Here is an 18,280-nt window from a genome sequence, read left to right on the forward strand (position 1 = left end):
AATAATAAAAAAACATGACAATAAATACTGTTAAATGAATGAACAGACAATTTCTCAATGGACAGTTTTGTTATTGCAAGCACAGCGTGAGGAGGTTCTCGGAGGTCGTAGCTCAGGGAGGAACTGCAGGCCCGGTTTATTTCTGGCTCGGCACGGGTCGCCTCCGACAGCTGAGCATGTGCGAGGGCACGTCCCGACCGCCGCGACACGGCTGCCGACCTTCAGCGCCACAAGGCCGAGTTGCTATGGCGAGGCGCCGTGGGAAAGCTCCACGGCGCCACCGCGAGGTGCTCCACGGTTCTACATTAGGGTTAGGGTTAAAGAAGGTAAGAATTACCGTAACAGTGATGCTAATGTGAATTAGCCTGTCTATGGCATTTCACATTAGAGCTTAGTATTAAAGGTCAGATGATAAAGATGTTATGGGCTCAGTTAAAATTCATATTTGCATTGGTTATATGTTATGTAATAAATGCACATCACTTCCAGCAAGTTTTCAACTGTAGTTTAGCTAAAAGGGAGGTTTTCATGACGCGCACTGAGCACTGCCCGAACATACCCGAAGCTCAATTACTCCGTCTTACCGCAAGTGGCGTTGCAATTGACGAACACAGCGAGCAACGTCACGAGGAGGATTTCCACGTACAGGAGCACGTGGAAACTGTCACGTTCAAATCATTTTAGAGTCAATTATCCTATAGCTATTTCGTGGAGTACTCGCTGCGCCCCCCTCCCCAATTTTTTACATTTTATTTTACTACCACTAACATGCGTTTCATTCTCTCTTTTTTCCCCCCGTTCGGCTGTTAGGTGAAGAAGGTGTTAGAAACAATTTTACTGCGTCACAGTGGACTGCCACTGAGGTTTCTTTGTATTCTGATGGATTATTTATTGAGAATTACAATCCCGGCGGCGCTCGGAGGCAGAAATTCTGCATTGACCTACTTTTGATTTGTGATTCGATTTCCCCCCAGCTCTAAATCAATGTGAGTGTTTTAAAAGCACGTGGGTTTGTAAAACTATCTTTTAAAACGTATCGTAGATTTTCACCAATGACGTCTCCCGGGGTTTCTCAAAATGTTATTTTCCACATCATCTAGCTTGATTAAATGTCACCAAATCCGCTTGAAAAGTAATGTCACATAAGCAAACTTTATTTATTATTATTATTTTTTTAAAGTTCCCAATAAAACTAATGCACAACCTGTACTGGCATTTTGTGCCCAAGACTTGGAAACAGTAAGATTTTGGCGTCCTCTATTGGACACTTGTTCCAATAGCGTCACCACAGCGTCTGCATTAATTGATTTTTCTATGAATGAGATCTTATTTTCGCACCAGAATGGCAATAAAATGTTTTTAAAAATGGCATTCGTTATGTCGTAAGTGTAACTGATCTGCACAAATTAAATATTGTCTCAGCACTTTGTTCATATTTAACACGACATCTTGACTGTGTTTTAAAAAATATGAATGTGTGGTGGAACAAAAAGGTACTGCTAGGATTCGAACCACCGACCTGCTGTTCACGGTGCGGGAACTTTAACCAACTTAACCACACTCGGACACCCGGGAAACCCGCTGACATGTGACACCGAGTTCTGAATTGAAAGATGCTCGTGTTTTGGGGGTAGGCAGACATCTCAGCCGGATCATTTTGTTGTTTTGCTTTTTTAATAAATAAAACACGCACGCACACACAGGCACACACTCACGTTTGTTTCCTCCCGCACAGATGGCGACGTCACGGGTGTGACTTCGCCACGTACAAAGTTCATCAGGTTGCGACCTTCCGGGGAAGGGCGACGAGAAAACATCTTCACGACGCTCCGCTCATGATGGACAGGAACTCCTCCTGGTTGACTGTCGGACAAACGCACGCCATCACTTCCTGTTTCTTCTCGCACAGACCTGCCACACGGCGGCCACTTCATTAGGTACACCAAGTCACCACATTCACTGAACTAAAAATGCTCCATTTTGATTGGCACTGTCAGAAACCTTACAACTATAGATCTGATTTATCATCTTATTTTCCCCAAATCGTTCAGTCCTCCTCCTGACTGATGATGATGATGATGATGTGGCTAACTGCACAGAAGTGGAGCTAGTAGACTTTCACACTGTTTCGCCACATTGGCAAAGAGGTTTCATGACCCAGAGTGAACCTTATACATGAAGCAGTACGGAAATAAACGGACTTTTCTACCACATTCTAATTTATGGAGATGTTCCTGTACATGTAGCTTCTGTCAGACTTTTGGTTCCATCATCAGTAGTGACTGTCGAGCAGGTGTGTCCGAAGAACGTTGCTTTTCATCTCCCATTTCCCCACAATTTGACATACATACATATGAATTGCAACAATTTACTTTGATCTTACTCTTTTCATAAACAGGACGCTTGAAAAACGACAAACTTGAAATTGGATTCATTTGACATGAAATGAAAGCAAAAAGCACTTTAAATCCTAACTGGCGACCAAAGGGTCGGGAGGAACGTGACGGCGGGAGGTCACCGCTAGAGGGCAGTGAAACGCGGGTACACAGCATGCAGGCGGCAGAAAGCAACGGCGGGAACGTACTTTCGCCGTCGCCGTCGCCGTCGAAGGCGTCGATCATGCTGCGCAGTTCTTCCTCGCTGGTGTTCTCACCGAGCTCCCGGGCCACGCGCTTCAGGTTCCTCAGGCTGATGGTTCCCGACTCGTCGTCGTCGAACAGCCGGAAGGCCTTCAGGATCTCCTCCTTGGGGTCACGCTGCAGGATCAGCTCGCTCACTGCGCGCAGGCCCCGTGAGTCAGCGTGGTGGCGGGGGCGGGGCTTTCTTTTGGGGGAGGGTTTACTCACCCACTTCATTGAAGTCCTCAAAGGCTATTTTGCCGCTTCCTTCCATGTCGTAGTCCTTCAGGATCTGCATGACGTCCACCTTCTTCAACTCGAAGCCCAGCGCTCGCATCGCCACCTAATGGCCAAACAAAGAATGACAACTCGGAAGACCTCACCGGGCTGGCAAATGTGTACAAATGATCCATATTTGGTCTTGGGAATCCATTCTCATATCAGGAAAGTATTGAGTATCGATACTAATACAACTACTTAAATCAATAAAAGAAATAAAAACCTGACTTAGGGGTGGGTGATTCACTGATTGTATTATTTTTTTTATCGATTTTGTTAGCAGCTTCCGTCGTTTCAGGTGCGTCCCAGCTGATGTGAATTGCTTACACTAACAACTAGACGTGCAAGAATTAATCGATTCATCGACAACTAATCGATTATCAAATGACTTGACACGTGTTAATTAAAGATGAGGCGGCTGGGGCATCTGATTCGGATGCCTCCCGGACGCCTCCCCGGTGAGGCGACCCGGGACACGCCGGAGAGACTACGTCCTTCGGCTGGCCCGGGAACGCCTCGCGATCCCCCCCCTGGACGAAGTGGCTGGTGAGAGGGAAGTCTGGGCGTCCCTGCTAAAGCTACTGCCCCCGCGACCCGACCTCGGATAAGCGCTAGAAAATGGATGGATGGATGCAAGTATTAATCGCTTCGACCACAGGTGTCAAACTCAAGACCCGAGGAGCGCAAGCACGCCGTTGTTTTGTCCCCCTGCCCCCGAAATGACCTAACTTAACTCCATTGTCCACAATTATACAGTTTTAAAGTTGTGTAAAGGTCCAACTAAAGTATTCAGCTATAATTTGTATTTATTTATTTTGTTTTGTTTTGAACGCAGCCTTACTCAAATCAAACTCTGCTTGTTTGTTTACAAATAAGCGTTTGGGATTCAAACGGTGCTCCTTGTTTTTTTCCTTAATTAAGTATGGCATTTATGAAAAGTAAAAAAAGCAGAATACATGTGGACACGTGCATGCCTGCTGCTCTGCTTTGCTTTTTTGGAACATCTTTCCAAATGGTATAAAAGTGTGTTACTTTGATTACAAACAAAGATACAGGGTTCTTACACATTTGAAGTTTCAAAATTCCAGACTTGTCTGTCAAAAAAAAAAAGAAAATGGAATAATTTGTGCCATTTGAGTAAATAGATGTGGCTCATTCCCATCCTTTATATGCCGTTATGTCGGCAAATAATCCATTTTCACCTTCAACTCGTGGTAGTCGATTTGGTTGTCCTTGTCCGTGTCGAACAGCTCGAAGGCTTCTCGTATTTCGTGTTTCTGCTCATCGCTCAGCTCCTTCCTCTTCTTCCGTTTGCTCTTGTCCGCAAACACGTCACTGCTGCTGCACGACGGCGTAAAAACACGTCAGACATGTCTTGACATTTAATGAGATGCGTGTCGATTGCTTTAATCTGGGATACTAATCACATTTACAACGCATTTCACTTGCTAGCTAATTTTCTCGTCTTTAGGCCCATTTATGCGCCAGGTTATGCTCCTAATACATTTGTATGGAAGGTCATACTTACAGAAACAAAGAAAGTCAAAGTCACGATCAAATATTGTTATTATTTTTTCTTTGACGATTACATGCCAGTTTGCCTCTTTGTATGTCAATACAGCGTTTGTGTACCATTCTTCATTATTTTGAGAGATAAGTGCCGTTAGTTCAATGCTAATTTCTGTTAGCGTGCCGCTAGTTCCTTCCTAATTTCCGTTAGCTTGTCAATGGTGTTTTCCATTCATTGTGTGTTAGCTTTGAGCTAGCGATTTTTGTGAACAAAAAATGAAGAAAGGAACTAAGTCTGTGACGTATTTGAACATTCAATAGGTGTAATTATTTTGTTATGCGAGTTTAGTTTTACAGTGAACTTCAACTGGAGTGTCAATAAACAACTTTAAGCGAGCAACATTCACTCTTACTCCTTGTTGCTACTATGCTAGCACTTTAGCAAGCTGTTGTTGAGCTCATGTGGGCTCCGCACGCTGTTTGGGCGCCAACGGATAGAAGTTCTGCTTGTATAAGAGCGGTAAAATCGGAGATTTTAAAACCAGTCCAGTCCAATCAGCCTGCAGCATCGACTAAAATGAACATTTGACTCTGGGTTGTTTACAACCACTAGGAACATCAAACCTAAGACCTAAAAGGCAATGTGTGTGTAACTAATCCGATTGCTATATTTAACCTTTAGCTGAAACAATATTAATGAGTATTAAGTCATTGTTAAAACAGTTATCGGCGACAGTTTTTATGAAATGTAAATTGGTTTATACGTGCAAGTTTTAACTCAAAGGGTAAAAGCAACTCTTGAGATCAGAAGGCCCAAGACCATTGAGACACTTAAACTTACAGATATCTCAAATTCAGCTGCAGCTATCACGCCAGTGTAGTGAGATATATCTCCAACTTGACTCTGACTCATCATAATTTAATTCACCTCAATTCAAGATATCTTCATGTTTACATGTCTGCGACAGAATTGTAGCCATCTATAAGATATATAATTCCCTAGTGGATCTCGGCGGCTTTCTGTAATAGCGAAACCCCATACACATGAAAGGCGAGCGTGACGTCATATGTCCAATGACGTTGCAGACGTTTGCAATTCTGTTTTGACGAGGCCAAATTGAATTCAAGTTATCGCGAATGCAATTTCCAACTATTCCAAACGCAATCGTCTGTAGTCCGAAAGACGCTGTTCAGATCGACCACGCTTGTTCAGGACAGTCAAACTTGATGAAAGTCTTCCAATGTTAAGAAGGCTTGCCATCGATAGGAAGAGCTTCCCATCGCGACATTTTAGAAACGATTCGCTTCCAAACGCAAGAGCGCCCCCGAGGTTGCCGTCCCCAAATGGGAGCCTGAACCTCGCGTGCACGGAAACCTGACGCCGAAATGTGAGCCTCGCTTCGGCCTACGTTTGCGAGTTGTCCGCGTCTTCGCCGTCTTCGCTCATCATAACAAGCCAACTTGATGCTTTTGCTGTGTGGCGCAGGTCGAGCGCAAGGCGCAAGAAACGTCCTTTCTCCAATGTGACGACATTTAATTGTGACATTTGTTCTCGTCTGCGAGCGCGCGAGCTCGCAGGCTTAGCCGGCTAGGCTAACGTTAGCCTCCGTCAGCGACGTCAAACAGAGGCGCAAGATATATCATGTCGTCGAGTTGACCTACCTCGACTCGCTCATGCCGGCGGCTGCGGTGACGCTCGCGAAGCCACGTCGAGTTTAAACTTTAAACATTCTCACAAACAAAACAAAAAACAACACGAATGTCGCTATTGAGCTCTGAACCATTTGTCCGCGCTCGATTGGAGGCTTCCTATTGGCCGACAAGTCACTAAGCAACAATTCCGAGAGCCCTGATTGGTCCGCGGCGCTGTTGTTGTTTTCACTGGACAGAGAAAAGGAAGGATGGAAAACTTACTCGTTACAAAATTGATGATATGATTATCATAATCGATATTATATGCTAATCATATGATTATACGAGTTAATAGAATATAATGTGGTATCGTGATATGATATATGATATGATTTCATATTATACGTATCAAAGTTCATTCAAATCTAGAAATGAGCAACCAGATTAAGATGTTGCATCTTGGTAATGTGGTAAATAATATTTGACTCAACTCAATTTTATTTGAAAAGCACTTGAAAAAGAAACAACTGCAGCTGAAATAAAATGCTGTCTATAAAGTCTAGTTAAGCGACAGTAACAGTAACATTCTGTACAAAGTGTGGTATGCATTATATTATTGACAAGGGATATTTAATTATGAATTATAATAGAATAGAATACAATAGAAAGCCTCTATTGTATGGAAACGATACAGCCATTTGGGATGTCATATTCCAAATATGTACAGTGTACGAAACATTTGTTGACGTGCATATGTATGCATAATTGTTTGGATAGTAAGAATTCATGACATTGAAACAATGTGCTAATCATTTTTAATAATTTTTGGACACTCGTATGACAAAACCAAGTTTTGTGTTTTTCTCAAATGAAATTGACACTTTTATACTCGTTCCATGTTAGAGAGTCACTCTGTGGAGGTCCAAGTAGCCGAAATACGGATATTTCAACACATGCAGACAGACATTATAACAAAACTCACAGCTATATCTTCTTTAACCTATGCAAAAAAAGGGGGGGGGGGGGTACCGACAATCTTTTTCAGCAGTTTCAGCAGGACATCGGTTCAAAAAACGTGAATAAGTAGGGGATCAGGAAAGAAAATATGGCGAATAACAGGGGATAGAGTGCCCAGAAAAATCAGTCAGACGGTGAATATGCGGGGGTCCACGGTAAATCCGTATGTCTGGATTGTAGTGCCCCCGGGTGGCCATGGGATGCTCGCACCAGAAGGAGCAGCACGATACCCATTGAATTTAAACAAGACGTGGCAAAAACTGTTCCATTCTTTATATTTTATTTAATAATGTCATTTCTGGGTATTCTTTTAAGAGTATGTTATATTATAGAGTGCTCTCTTTCTCATTAGAAAACAACAGAAGATTTTCATTGTTTTTGGGGGGCTGGAAGAGATTAACGTCTGTATTGTAATGTTGCGTAAGCGCATTGTCTCTGGGACCAGGTCAGGTCGTTTCTGCCGCCCCCTGGTGGCTTCCCGCACGCATTTCCTGAAACGCACGCACGCGGCGTGGCCTCGCGTTCATCTCGGTCGTGTTGCCTTTGCACTGGGATGTCGTTCCCATGGGCGCTTATCGCCTTCCTGCGTCGCATGCGTGTGAGCAGATAGTCGCAGGAAGCGGCATCCCAGGAAAGACTCCTCAAAGTCTCGCCGCTGTTCGCTCGCTTCCTCTTTCCACGGCGGCACTCGGACGGGCTTTGCAATGATAAAAGTCAAAACATGAAGAATGATAACAGAGATAGGGGGAATATTTCAGGGCTTGCTTTTTTTCTTCACTGGGGCAGAACTGTAACACAAAACACATTTACACGCCCGTCCACGACGACGGCCCAGCTGCCTGGGGTGCGCTCAGGCGGCCGATAAAATGCCGGGCGGGACGCTTTTTGCACACTCGTATGTTTTCGTAACACAAATGTTGCTCAACGTCGCAAATTCCGTTTTTTTTTTTCCCAAGAAAAATGAAAAGGAAAAGAACCAAATAAAGGACAACTGAGGCCTTAGCTGCCGCGTGTCGTCACTTTGTCAGCCCAAACATTCAACAGCTAATATTGGAAGCTAACAGTTGAGGTTACATTGGAAACTAATTCTGAATCAAATATCGGAAGCTAACATTGAGGCTAAACTCAGAAGGTACTGTAACCTTGATCTTCCTGTGCCTTAGTGTTAGAGGCGAGGCTGGATGCTAATTTCAGAATCTAACGTTGAGAGCTAATAGTGGCGCTAAAATCAGAAGCTATCGCTGGTCTTCCTTTGCCTTACTTTTAGAGGTAAGGGTGAATGCTAACTTTAGAGGGTAACGTTGATGCTAACATTGGACGCTAATGTTAGAAGTAACATTGGAAACTAACTGGAATCTAACTGTGAAGCTAATATTGGATATTAACGTTAGCTATAACATTGAAAGCTAACTTCGGAATCTAACGTTTGAAGCTGACATTAAAAGATAATGTTGCCGCTTACACTGGAAGCTAACGGTGGTCTTCCTGAGCCCTACTGTTAGAGATAAGGTTGGAAGCGAACATAAGAAGTTGAAGCGGTAACAGTTTGCACTTAGTTTACATTCAAGGAAGCTAACATTAGAGTGCTCAACCTCCGAGTTTTCTCATATTTAGCATTTGCATGCATTGTTAGCTGACTGTGTTAGCCTCGCGCGTAGTGCTGAGTCATGCCGTGGCTAACATTAGTGTGTTTGACCAATGTGACACCCAGTTAAACTCTGCTTTAGCCGCGAGCAGTTTGATTTTGCAAAGTAACCCCTTCATATCGGGCATGTTGTCCATCACGTCGACGTGTGAAGATGTGGCATCGAATACGCGCGGCGGGAGCGGCGAGCGGTCACCCGGTCCACGTTTTACTCACACGCTCACTAACATCGGACTCGGCTAACAAACATGACAAAATGATTGAAATCCAAAGAAATTCTAATTATTCATGTATGAGCTGTTTCCCCTCATGTTTCACTCTGTGTGTGTGCGTGTGTGTAGACAGGGGGTCTTTGTGCACACTCAGGGTGGAGTTCAGTAAGTAAGGGGACACACACACACGCACGCACGCACGCACGCACGCACGCACACACGCAACAAAAACAACTCAAGCGCGTCGAAAGGTGACAATGTTGTCTTTGTGCTTCAACAAACTTCCACTGTGCTCCATCGGCGGCCATTTTGGCTCTGTTTGGACACACGACTGCTTCTATTCTATTCAATTCATTTTATTCTGTTCTATTCTAATTTGTACTGTTCTATTCTGTCTTATTACAGTCAAATCAATTCTATCCTGTTCTATTTGATCTTATTCTCCTGTACTATCTTCTATTCTATGAATTGTGCTGTGTCTGTTGACGTCGTTTTGTTTGTTGGTCACGTGACGCGAGGCTCGTCAGCGTTAAATCCAAGATGGCCTCCCAACGGCTGACCTTTTCCAAACTTTTACTGCCGCGACCTTCTGCTGTGAAGGTCACCGATCCAGCGACGCCTCGTTGGGTCTTTTACGTTTGTCCGACAGCAGCATTGTTTATTCGGTTCAAGCGCGACGACTTGAGCTCTTTCTCTTTTTTATTAGGCCAACCTTTTTTTATGTCGTTATAATTCGTGCGCATTTCTGTGATTGTATTTTTGGAGTGGAGCCTTTCTCCAGCGGTTTCCTGAAGTTTGGGACCCCCGGGCCTTCAGTGACCGAATGCACCTCTTAATAACACCATCACGTCGCAAAATAATGCACAAAACTACGCGGGGCATTCAAGAGGAGATATTGGAGGATGAATACCATTTTTTACGTCTCGAGCATCCATGTCTGGAACGTTACAGGATGTCGGCCATGTTGGTTCAAATTTGACATTTTAGGCTCATTTCGATGACAGACAAAACAGATTTTGTCCGATTTCCGCCGAATTCGAGACACTTGGACGACAATAAATGCTCAAGAAACGGATTTCTGCTCATTTTGTGTGGGTGGAGTTTGTCAACAACCTTTGATTCCACTTCGTGGCGCTTCCTGGAATTGTTGAAAATTTGGTCGTCATGTCTATCACGAGCTCACCCAGAAAAAGTCTGAGGAGGGGTTTCAAGCGGCCAGTTGACCTTTTTCCAGGGGGCCTTCAAAGACCAACTCCTGCAGATTTTGTCGGACTGCTAGCGCATATGCCAGACGGTTGGACGACGCAAAATGACAAAGAATTTTTATTATTATTTTTTTTTTGCTCGTAGTGCCGAAGTTTGATGAGTCGCCCTAAAAGCGGAAAGCTTCATTAGTCCGTTTGATTTGTAAGGTAATACAAATCTGTCCTCATGTTAAGTCCATTTGCACACCTTCACTGTGTTTGTAGCTCCTCCTCCTCCTCCTCCTCCTCCTCCTCCTCCTCTTCGTCCTCCACCTCCCCCCGCCCATCTGCGCCACACTGGCCGCTTACCTTCAGTCGCGTCTTCGCCGCCAGAGAGGAAACGGCAGGTTCTGCACGCACACACCAGGTAAAACGTCCATTTTCAGCTGTTTCCTGGCTTTATTTCTCGCTGACTGACCTTTCACCTTTCACTGTGCGTGTGCGCGGATGTGCGTAGAGCTCAAATGTATCGAGCAGAACCACAGCATCAAGCTTTTTTATCCACATTTGTCACAATGACATGACAAATCAACTAAGATGTAAATAAACCTCAAAATTAAATTTGCAATGTCATTTTTTGTTTTTTTTTACCTGATTGCCGTCACGCAAAGTTAATAATAAGACGGATAATGTGGAAATATTCACATTCGCAATTGGGACTTAAAGTCCTTCAAGTTTGGAAAGAATATTAGGATTTTCCGGCAACATCGCAATTCGGTAACAACGTTGCCATTTAGAGGCACAATTGTAATTTTGAAACAAAATGCTGCAATCTAGAGGCAACATGGGAATTTGAAGATATTATCAGAATTTAGACACGTTGCGATTGAGAGAAAACATCGGAGTTTTCAGGCAACATCGTAATTAGGAGACAACGTCGCGATTTAGAAACATCGTCTAAAGTGAGAGGCTGTATTTTAGGGATAACATCCGAATTTAGAGACTACGTTGGGATTTGGAGAGACCATCGGAGTTTCGGGACATTGCAGGAGAAAGAATGGCACAATTTAGAGAGAAGGTACGATTCCGAGAAATTTCAGTTGCCACTTGAAATTTCAGACATGGGCGCGACTTGGCGCAAACATCAGAATTCAGGGACATCGGAGTTTGCAGACATCGCCCACATTGCGATTTAGCGAGAAGATTGGACTTTCGAGACGTCGTCGTCATTTCCAGACGACGCCGCAGTTGGGAGAAGGTTTTCGTTTGTCGCAATTCAGAGGGAACGTTGTGGATTCAAGACAAAAGGGCAAAAGATGAAAGAGAAGCAGCGCCAAGGAACGAAGCGCAACAAGAAGTCTCGGTATGCTGCCCGAGACTTGATTTTGGATTGTTGCAGAGCGTGGCGCAAAACGGGTGGGAAGTGTTTTCTTTTTCTGAAGAACATTGGAGAACATTTGGGACGTTTTATTCCCATCCTCAAAGGACATTTGTGTGACGTGTGCGTCCGTGTGTGCGTGTGGCGGACCCCCCGCCGTCGACCTGGCGCCGCCCGTATGAAGCAACACAACATTTCTCTCCCAGCTGCTTCCGCGCGTCAGCGCGCAGAGGCTGAGGCAGGACGATCACGTGACTATCGCGTCACGGACTCCGGCCAATGGCGGCGGAGATGCTTCACTGATGTTAGCGGTTGATGCTCGTTGATTTAGCCTCCATGCTAGCATGCTCGCGTTCATGCTGAGGTCACAGTTTGGATTCAGTCGTGGACTCGAATCCACGACTGAATCCAGTCCAATGTTGTCAAGTCCGGTCTTCCTGTCCAGTCCAGTCAAAATCAAATCAGTTCAGTTCAGTTCAGTTCAGTGCAATCAACTCCAATTAGTCCAGTCCATCCAGACCAGTCTAGTCTAGTCTAGTCTAGTCTAGTCTTGTCTTGTCTTGTCTTGTCTTGTCTTGTCTTGTCTTGTCTTGTCTTGTCTTGTCTTGTCTTGTCTTGTCTTGTCTTGTCTTGTCTTGTCTTGTCTTGTCTTGTCTTGTCTTGTCTTGTCTTGTCTTGTCTTGTCTTGTCTTGTCTTGTCTTGTCTTGTCTTGTCTTGTCTTGTCTTGTCTTGTCTTGTCTTGTCTTGTCTTGTCTTGTCTTGTCTTGTCTTGTCTTGTCTTGTCTTGTCTTGTCTAGTCTAGTCTTGTCTTGTCTTGTCTAGTCAAGTCTAGTCTAGTCTAGTCTAGTCTAGTCTTGTCTTGTCTTGTCTAGTCAAGTTCCATCTCATCCAATTCACTCCAGTCTTGCCCAGTCCAGACCGATTGAGTTCAGTCCAGTCGAGTATCGTCCGGTCAAGATCAGTTCAGTCCAGTCTAGTTTAGACTTGGCTGGTCAAGTTCAGCCCAGTCCTGTTGAGTTTACTCATCCAGTTCACTCCAATCTTGTCCTGTCAAGTTGAGTTCAGTTCAGTCCATTCTAGTCTAGTCTAGTCTAGTCCATTTCAGTTTATGCCAGTCCAGTCTAATTCAGTCCAGCCAAGCTCATTTCAGTCCCCTCCAGTCTAGTTTCATCTTGTCTAGTCAAGTTCAGTCCACTCCCTTTGAGCTCAATCTCATTTATTTCACTCCAGCCTGTCAAGTTCAGTTCAGATCAGTTCAGTCCAGTCTATTCTAGTCCAGTCAAGTTCAGTCTAATATAGGCTAGCTTAGTTCACTCCTGTCCAGCCAAATTCAGTCTCGGCTCGTCCAGTCCAGTCCAGGCAGGTTGAGTTACACAAAATCCAAGTCATTTCAATCCACTCCAGTCTAGGTTAGTCTCTTCAGTCCATTTCCATTGAGTTCAGTTTGATGTAGTTCACACCAGTCCAGTCCAGTCCAGTCGGCCTCAACGTCATAGCGAGTGTAAACAGGAAGTGGAGTAAACCATGCGGACTGCGCTCACATGAATGTTGTGTGACGTAAACACGAGCGGAGGATCTTCACACGTGTCCGACTTTGTTTATTTGGTTACCTGGAAAGTCACACGACTAAAGGCCCAGACACCGCTTCATGATTGGCTGCCGCACTGAGCCGTCTTTGTACCGCCAAAGAAGCCACCGCAGAAGAAACACACACACGCACGCACGTCGGCGACTCTTTGCGACAGAGGTGGAAGTCGTTTGCAGACCAATGGCCGATGTCCACTTTTTCACTGCGCCTTCTTGTGACATCAAGACCTCGCTGTGCGACGTCCTTGTTTGTTCACACGGTGAAACTCCCCTTTTTAAAATAATTCTCACTTTCTCACTGTCAAGAAATGGGAGCCTATCATACAAAAAGAGGCCAAGTGTGCTCGCTCGCAGTTGAAGTTTCGTGTGAAACTGACACCCAAAAAGAATTGAGAAAGAATTAAATGTTGCCTATTTAAACACCAAAATGGTCGACCGAACCACAGCATTTTGTCAAACAAAAGTCCATTAGCTTAATGCTAACATATAATGTGAAATGCCACAGATGGGCTAACAGAAATGAGCAGCGGTGTTAATGTAATTCTAAACTTCACCCACCAGGAAGTTGCAAACCTTCAATCATTTTCTTTTTTTGTTGCCCTCGTGCTGAATCGGCTGCGATGTCACACAGCGTTTGCTAATCCGCAACATGTGTTGCCTCACGCACACACATAACGCACATTCACATGCACGCGCTCACATACAGTACACGCATAAGTACGCGTGCATACGTGTGCACGTGTACGTCAACATACGTGTGTACACGCACACATTTAAGTACACACATGAACTCACGTACACACACATAAGTACACACACACATCAATATGTACACACATGTACGCACACACACACACAAACACACACACACACACATTGACTTTGAGCGTGAGTTTACGTTTGAGGCGGCGCGTGTTCCTGAAGAAATCTCAAAGTAAACTTGAACAGGCAAAGAAAGAAGAAAAGAAACCAAATAAGGAGAAGCGAGATTCAGTCCGCGTGCGTGTCAGCCTGGAAGAACACACAATCGTGTCGTCATGTAACACTAAAATGTAGACGGCCGTGTTGTGTCGCACGTTGTAGATGTTGTTGTGTTACTGCGTTAGTGTTGTATCGTGTGTCGGCGACTTTTGGGCGTTAGAGAAGGCGCAAATCTCTTTTTGGTTCATCTGCGAAGATTTTGTGAATGTGGAACGGAAGCGCGTTCGCCGTTTCCACGGGAACGATCTGGCGTCTCGCCGGTGTGACCGCCGAGCTTAATTTAGAGGCGGATCGCAATTGGCACCCAGGTGCGCCTCGTTGTTCCGCTCTCCGCTGGCAGCCACGCCACCTACAGGACAAAAGAAAAAACACAGGAAGTTAAAGCGTTCGCCGGTAGCAGCGAACGAGCGAAATGTCGGTTTTTAACGTCACGTCATTGAACCTTTTTATTTCTCCGCAGCGATCGAAATCTGCGAGCGGCGACGATGATTCGTGCGATTCCCGCGCTGACGTTTGCGTTGATGTGGCTGGCCGCGGCCGACGGCTTCCGATCTCGTCATCCCGAGCTGGAAGTTTCCAGAAACATCCACGTGACGGGTGAGGCAACGTCGGCGTGTTCCTGTGCGACGTCTTCCTCTGCCGGCGTTATCAGCCGGCGAGCTGATAAAAGCGCTATGCGGGGCTTATCTTATCACTCAACGTTGCAAGATTTTAAAACGCTTAAGAAAACACACGCGACACTACTCGCACTGTAATTGACTGGACTATTCGAAAAATTGATGGTTGCGTAATGTTGGCGTTCAGACGAGTGAGCATCATTCTAACGGAGCTCTGTGTCGTAAGAATAATAAGGCGATTCCAAAACCATCCTGGAAATAGTTGCAACATCGCTGACCAGATATCGTAATACCAAATAGCGAGTCCCATATACACTCGCTCAAATTAACCACTATTTATACAATGTTTTATATTGTTTCTATTTCTATTAGCACACTTGAGAAAAGCAAACACTAAAACTGACTAAATAGTTATATATGTAAATATATAAAGTAGTTCAAACTACAGATTCTTTCATTTGCCATCCAAGGGACGCGTCAAACTCAATAAAAGAAATAAAGCCCTCAATGGGGGTAAAATAAATGCAAGAAATAATCACTAACTAAAAGAAGCTCAGTAACTCAAACAAAGTTATCTACTATATTTAGTATGATTTATAAATAATAATTGGCAAAAGATCAGGGCCTAGCGCAATTAGATGAAAGTTTGGAAGTGGATATGCGTTTAGCCTTAAAGCAGGGTTGCCGAAGTCATGACTGAGGGGTCGTGACCTCTCCGTCATACGTAGCTGGACGTCGCAATTGTACTGCCCCCGTGTGGCCGAGGCACGCACAATGTCCATTGAATTGAAGTTAAAAAAAACTATTTTTTTTGCAATATTGTAAAGTGCGAGTTTTTTCATATTGAAAACATTTGTAACAGTAGTTGTGAACTAATAATGTTGCCGACGTGAGAGGTTTGTGTACAATTTGCGTATCCTCGGCCGGCAGAAGATGCTCCCGCGCTGTCGGTGACGTCGCGGCCGTCCATCGTGCTGTCGCGGCGCGGCGCCAACGCCACCTTGCCATGCGCCATCCACAGGGACCGATCGCTGGCGCCCAATCCAAAGATGAGGATCAAGTGGACCAAGCTGACGTCCGACTTCCTGACAGAGGTTCCGTTGTTGCCGAACGTTGCCTTTCTGTGACTCCTCCGGTCTCTCTGAAACAAGCTACCTCGGAGCGTCGTCAGCAGGTTGCAACAGAGAGACCGGAGGAGTCACAGAAAGGTCGCTAGATGGTTCGTGTCTCGTCAGGTGACCAGGAGGCCGTGTCTGACCGCAGGTGGACGTTTTCGCCGCCGTCGATTACCGCGAGAGAAGCTACGGAAGTTTCCACAGCCGCGTGCACCTGCGAGCCTCCTCCCCATCGGACGCCTCGCTGGTCATCAATGACGTCACCCTGGACGATTACGGCAGATACAAATGCGAGGTCATCGACGGCCTGGAGGACGCCACGGCGCTCGTGTCGCTCGACCTGGAAGGTGAGCCGTGAACTTACGCTAATGTCAGCAAACTACTCGTGATAGACACGTCCACCAAATTTCCTGTTGCCAAGTCAAAGTGGCTTCAGGGGCAAAGTTTTCATCCAAATCGGGAGAGCGCGCGTTATATTTTCCGAGCCCGTTTCAGGCGTGGTGTTCCCGTACTTTCCCCGCCCGGGTCGCTACAAGCTCAACTTCCGGGACGCCGAGCGGGCCTGCCGGGAGCAGGACGGCGCGCTGGCGTCCCCGGAGCAGCTGCGCCGGGCCTGGCGAGGAGGCCTGAACTGGTGCAACGCCGGCTGGCTGAGCGACGGCTCCGTGCGGTACCCCGTTACCTCCCCCAGGGAGCCCTGCGGCGGCAGGAACGCGGCGGCGGGCTTGCGCAGCTACGGACTGGGCGACAAAGACAAGGACCTCTACGACGTCTTCTGCTTCACGTCGCACTTCAAAGGTGAGCGACTGCTGGACAACACGTGGACAAAGTCATTAAAAATAAACGGACAAAGCCTCCTGGCCAGCAGGGGGCCACACAGTACAAAGTGTGTCAAAATGAATTTTCAAGGAGAGATTTTATGCAATGGTCGGCCAGAACAGGCAACATTATGGGACACAAGGAACAACGTTGTCACATTGTGGGACAACATAAACCAAATGGGACACAATGAGGGACAATATGACACATTATCGGAAAAAAGGACTTTAGGGGCACATGCGGACTTCATAGCGGTCAAATTCAGCACTTTCAGATGCTCTTTGAAATGAAAATGGGATTTATGAATGAAATCTATATGGAAACAATTTAAAAAGTGACTTTTACGTGACACATACGGTACAGTTTCAGGACAAAGCAGTACATAGTTCCGCCCATTGATGCCGCAGTCAAGCTTTTGCTGTGCCCGCTCTAGGTGACTTCTACTTCCTGCCGCACGCGTCCAAGCTGACGTTCGCCGAGGCGGCGGAGGCGTGCGTGCGCGACGGCGCCCGCGTGGCCAAAGTGGGCCAAATGTACGCCGCCTGGAAGCTGGCCGGCTACGACCGCTGCGACGCCGGCTGGCTGGACGACGGCAGCGTCCGCTACCCCGTCGCCAGGCCCCGCCCCCGGTGCAGCCCCGACGGCCCGGCCGTCAGGTTCAACGGCTTCCCCGACAAGAAGCGCAAGTCGTACGGCGTCTACTGCTTCAGGGAGAGACGCTGAGCGCGCGTGCAGTGGAACGCACTCACACAAAAACACAACACGGATCCGCAAACACGCACAAACATGAAAACACACAAATACTACACAAACAAATATGCACGTCAAAACATGCCCAAAAATCCAAAACACAAAATACACAGACGCACACCCCAAAAAAAAAAACACACAGTCAGACAAGACAAAAACACAAACCCACAAAACAGACACGCACACACACGTTGAAACTGTGAGGCCTCGTCGACAAAAAGGGAGCAAGGTCGTTGAGGTCATTTCGTGAAGAGGCCGCTTGGAGGTGGGGTCGCGGAGGTCAGGGTCACGCTTGTGGGCTCGCGACGACGCTGGTTCTGGACTCCTACTTTTGGGCACTTATCTTGTTTCACTCCAAGGATCCATTCTTTCTTTTTTCGTTGTTTTCGTTACGGAAGGTGCTATGACATCATCGTGTCTAGTTTGTATCGAAACATTTTTCTTTGCTTTTTTAAAAATGTAAACTTATAGAATGTAGAAATGTTTTTTTGTGTTTTAAAGAAATAATTTTGCTTGTCACGAAGCGTCCAATCAATGAGAAGAAATGTCAAAGGTCAGGCTTTCTTATGAATAAAGACACAACTGGGACTCAAGTCTGTCCACTCTGGAATTTTGTCTTCCACTAAGCTAAGATCAATTAAGTTAAGTTAAAATAAGATCAGCGACGCTCACAAAGACGGAGGCACAAACGCGTGGCGAGCATAACGGAGTCACCGAAGATGAGGGGGACTTCGGGGGCCGTCCTTCTCTCTGGCGTCTACGCCGGCCGGAGGTGCGGGCGGGGCGTTCGGGCCACAGGGGGAGGCGTGGCCGCGGCCGAGCGAGGCGAACGGAGCATACGGGTAGGACTTCGTAGCGGTCGCACGTACAGATAGCCAGGGGAGAGCGAATGGAGATCGCGTCCTTTTCCGCTTCAGTCCAGGAGGAAAAGCAGCT

General features: G+C 46.1%; 2 protein-coding genes across 7 annotated transcripts; one reads left to right on the forward strand and one right to left on the reverse strand.

Moving 5' to 3' along the window:
- Positions 1–1,652: 1,652 nt before the first annotated feature.
- Positions 1,653–6,232, reverse strand: cetn3 (centrin 3). 4 transcript variants are annotated; one of them, XM_061747585.1, is made up of 5 exons: positions 6,069–6,232; positions 4,100–4,235; positions 2,847–2,961; positions 2,585–2,776; positions 1,653–1,911 (listed from the first exon to the last, which is right to left on the reverse strand). In XM_061747585.1, exons 1-5 carry the CDS (start codon positions 6,080–6,082, stop codon positions 1,820–1,822), a joined length of 549 nt encoding a protein of 182 aa, XP_061603569.1. In that variant the 5' UTR covers positions 6,083–6,232; the 3' UTR covers positions 1,653–1,819. The 4 variants fall into 4 exon arrangements, with proteins under 4 accessions (XP_061603569.1, XP_061603568.1, XP_061603566.1 ...); XM_061747584.1 differs by having other exon boundaries at positions 4,100–4,238; positions 6,069–6,231; XM_061747582.1 differs by lacking the exon at positions 6,069–6,232 and adding an exon at positions 5,816–5,985.
- Positions 5,618–17,937, forward strand: LOC133465127 (hyaluronan and proteoglycan link protein 1-like). Of its 3 annotated transcripts, none has more exons than XM_061747581.1 (7): positions 5,618–5,794; positions 10,382–10,523; positions 14,504–14,640; positions 15,594–15,754; positions 15,924–16,122; positions 16,271–16,573; positions 17,028–17,937. In XM_061747581.1, the coding sequence occupies exons 3-7, from the start codon at positions 14,529–14,531 to the stop codon at positions 17,315–17,317; spliced, it is 1,065 nt and encodes a 354-aa protein (XP_061603565.1). In that variant the 5' UTR covers positions 5,618–5,794; positions 10,382–10,523; positions 14,504–14,528; the 3' UTR covers positions 17,318–17,937. The 3 variants fall into 3 exon arrangements, with proteins under 3 accessions (XP_061603565.1, XP_061603563.1, XP_061603564.1); XM_061747579.1 differs by having other exon boundaries at positions 5,634–5,794; positions 15,591–15,754; XM_061747580.1 differs by lacking the exon at positions 5,618–5,794 and having other exon boundaries at positions 9,051–10,523; positions 15,591–15,754.
- Positions 17,938–18,280: the final 343 nt, after the last annotated feature.

Source organism: Phyllopteryx taeniolatus, chromosome 15 (assembly GCF_024500385.1).
Source record: "Phyllopteryx taeniolatus isolate TA_2022b chromosome 15, UOR_Ptae_1.2, whole genome shotgun sequence".
Taxonomy (NCBI): Eukaryota; Metazoa; Chordata; class Actinopteri; order Syngnathiformes; family Syngnathidae; genus Phyllopteryx; species Phyllopteryx taeniolatus.

Coding starts and splice junctions, on each gene's coding strand:
- cetn3 (XM_061747582.1), bottom strand. CDS start 5,952: ATGTCACAATTAAATGTCGTCACATTGGAGAAAGGACGTTTCTTGCGC. Junction 4,236..5,815: donor GACGCGGACAACTCGCAAAC/GTAGGCCGAAGC, acceptor GTCGTGCAGCAG/CAGTGACGTGTTTGCGGACA. Junction 1,912..2,584: donor CGGCGACGGCGACGGCGAAA/GTACGTTCCCGC, acceptor GCCGTGTGGCAG/GTCTGTGCGAGAAGAAACAG.
- LOC133465127 (XM_061747579.1), top strand. CDS start 14,529: ATGATTCGTGCGATTCCCGCGCTGACGTTTGCGTTGATGTGGCTGGCC. Junction 16,123..16,270: donor CGTGTCGCTCGACCTGGAAG/GTGAGCCGTGAA, acceptor AGCCCGTTTCAG/GCGTGGTGTTCCCGTACTTT. Junction 16,574..17,027: donor CTTCACGTCGCACTTCAAAG/GTGAGCGACTGC, acceptor TGCCCGCTCTAG/GTGACTTCTACTTCCTGCCG.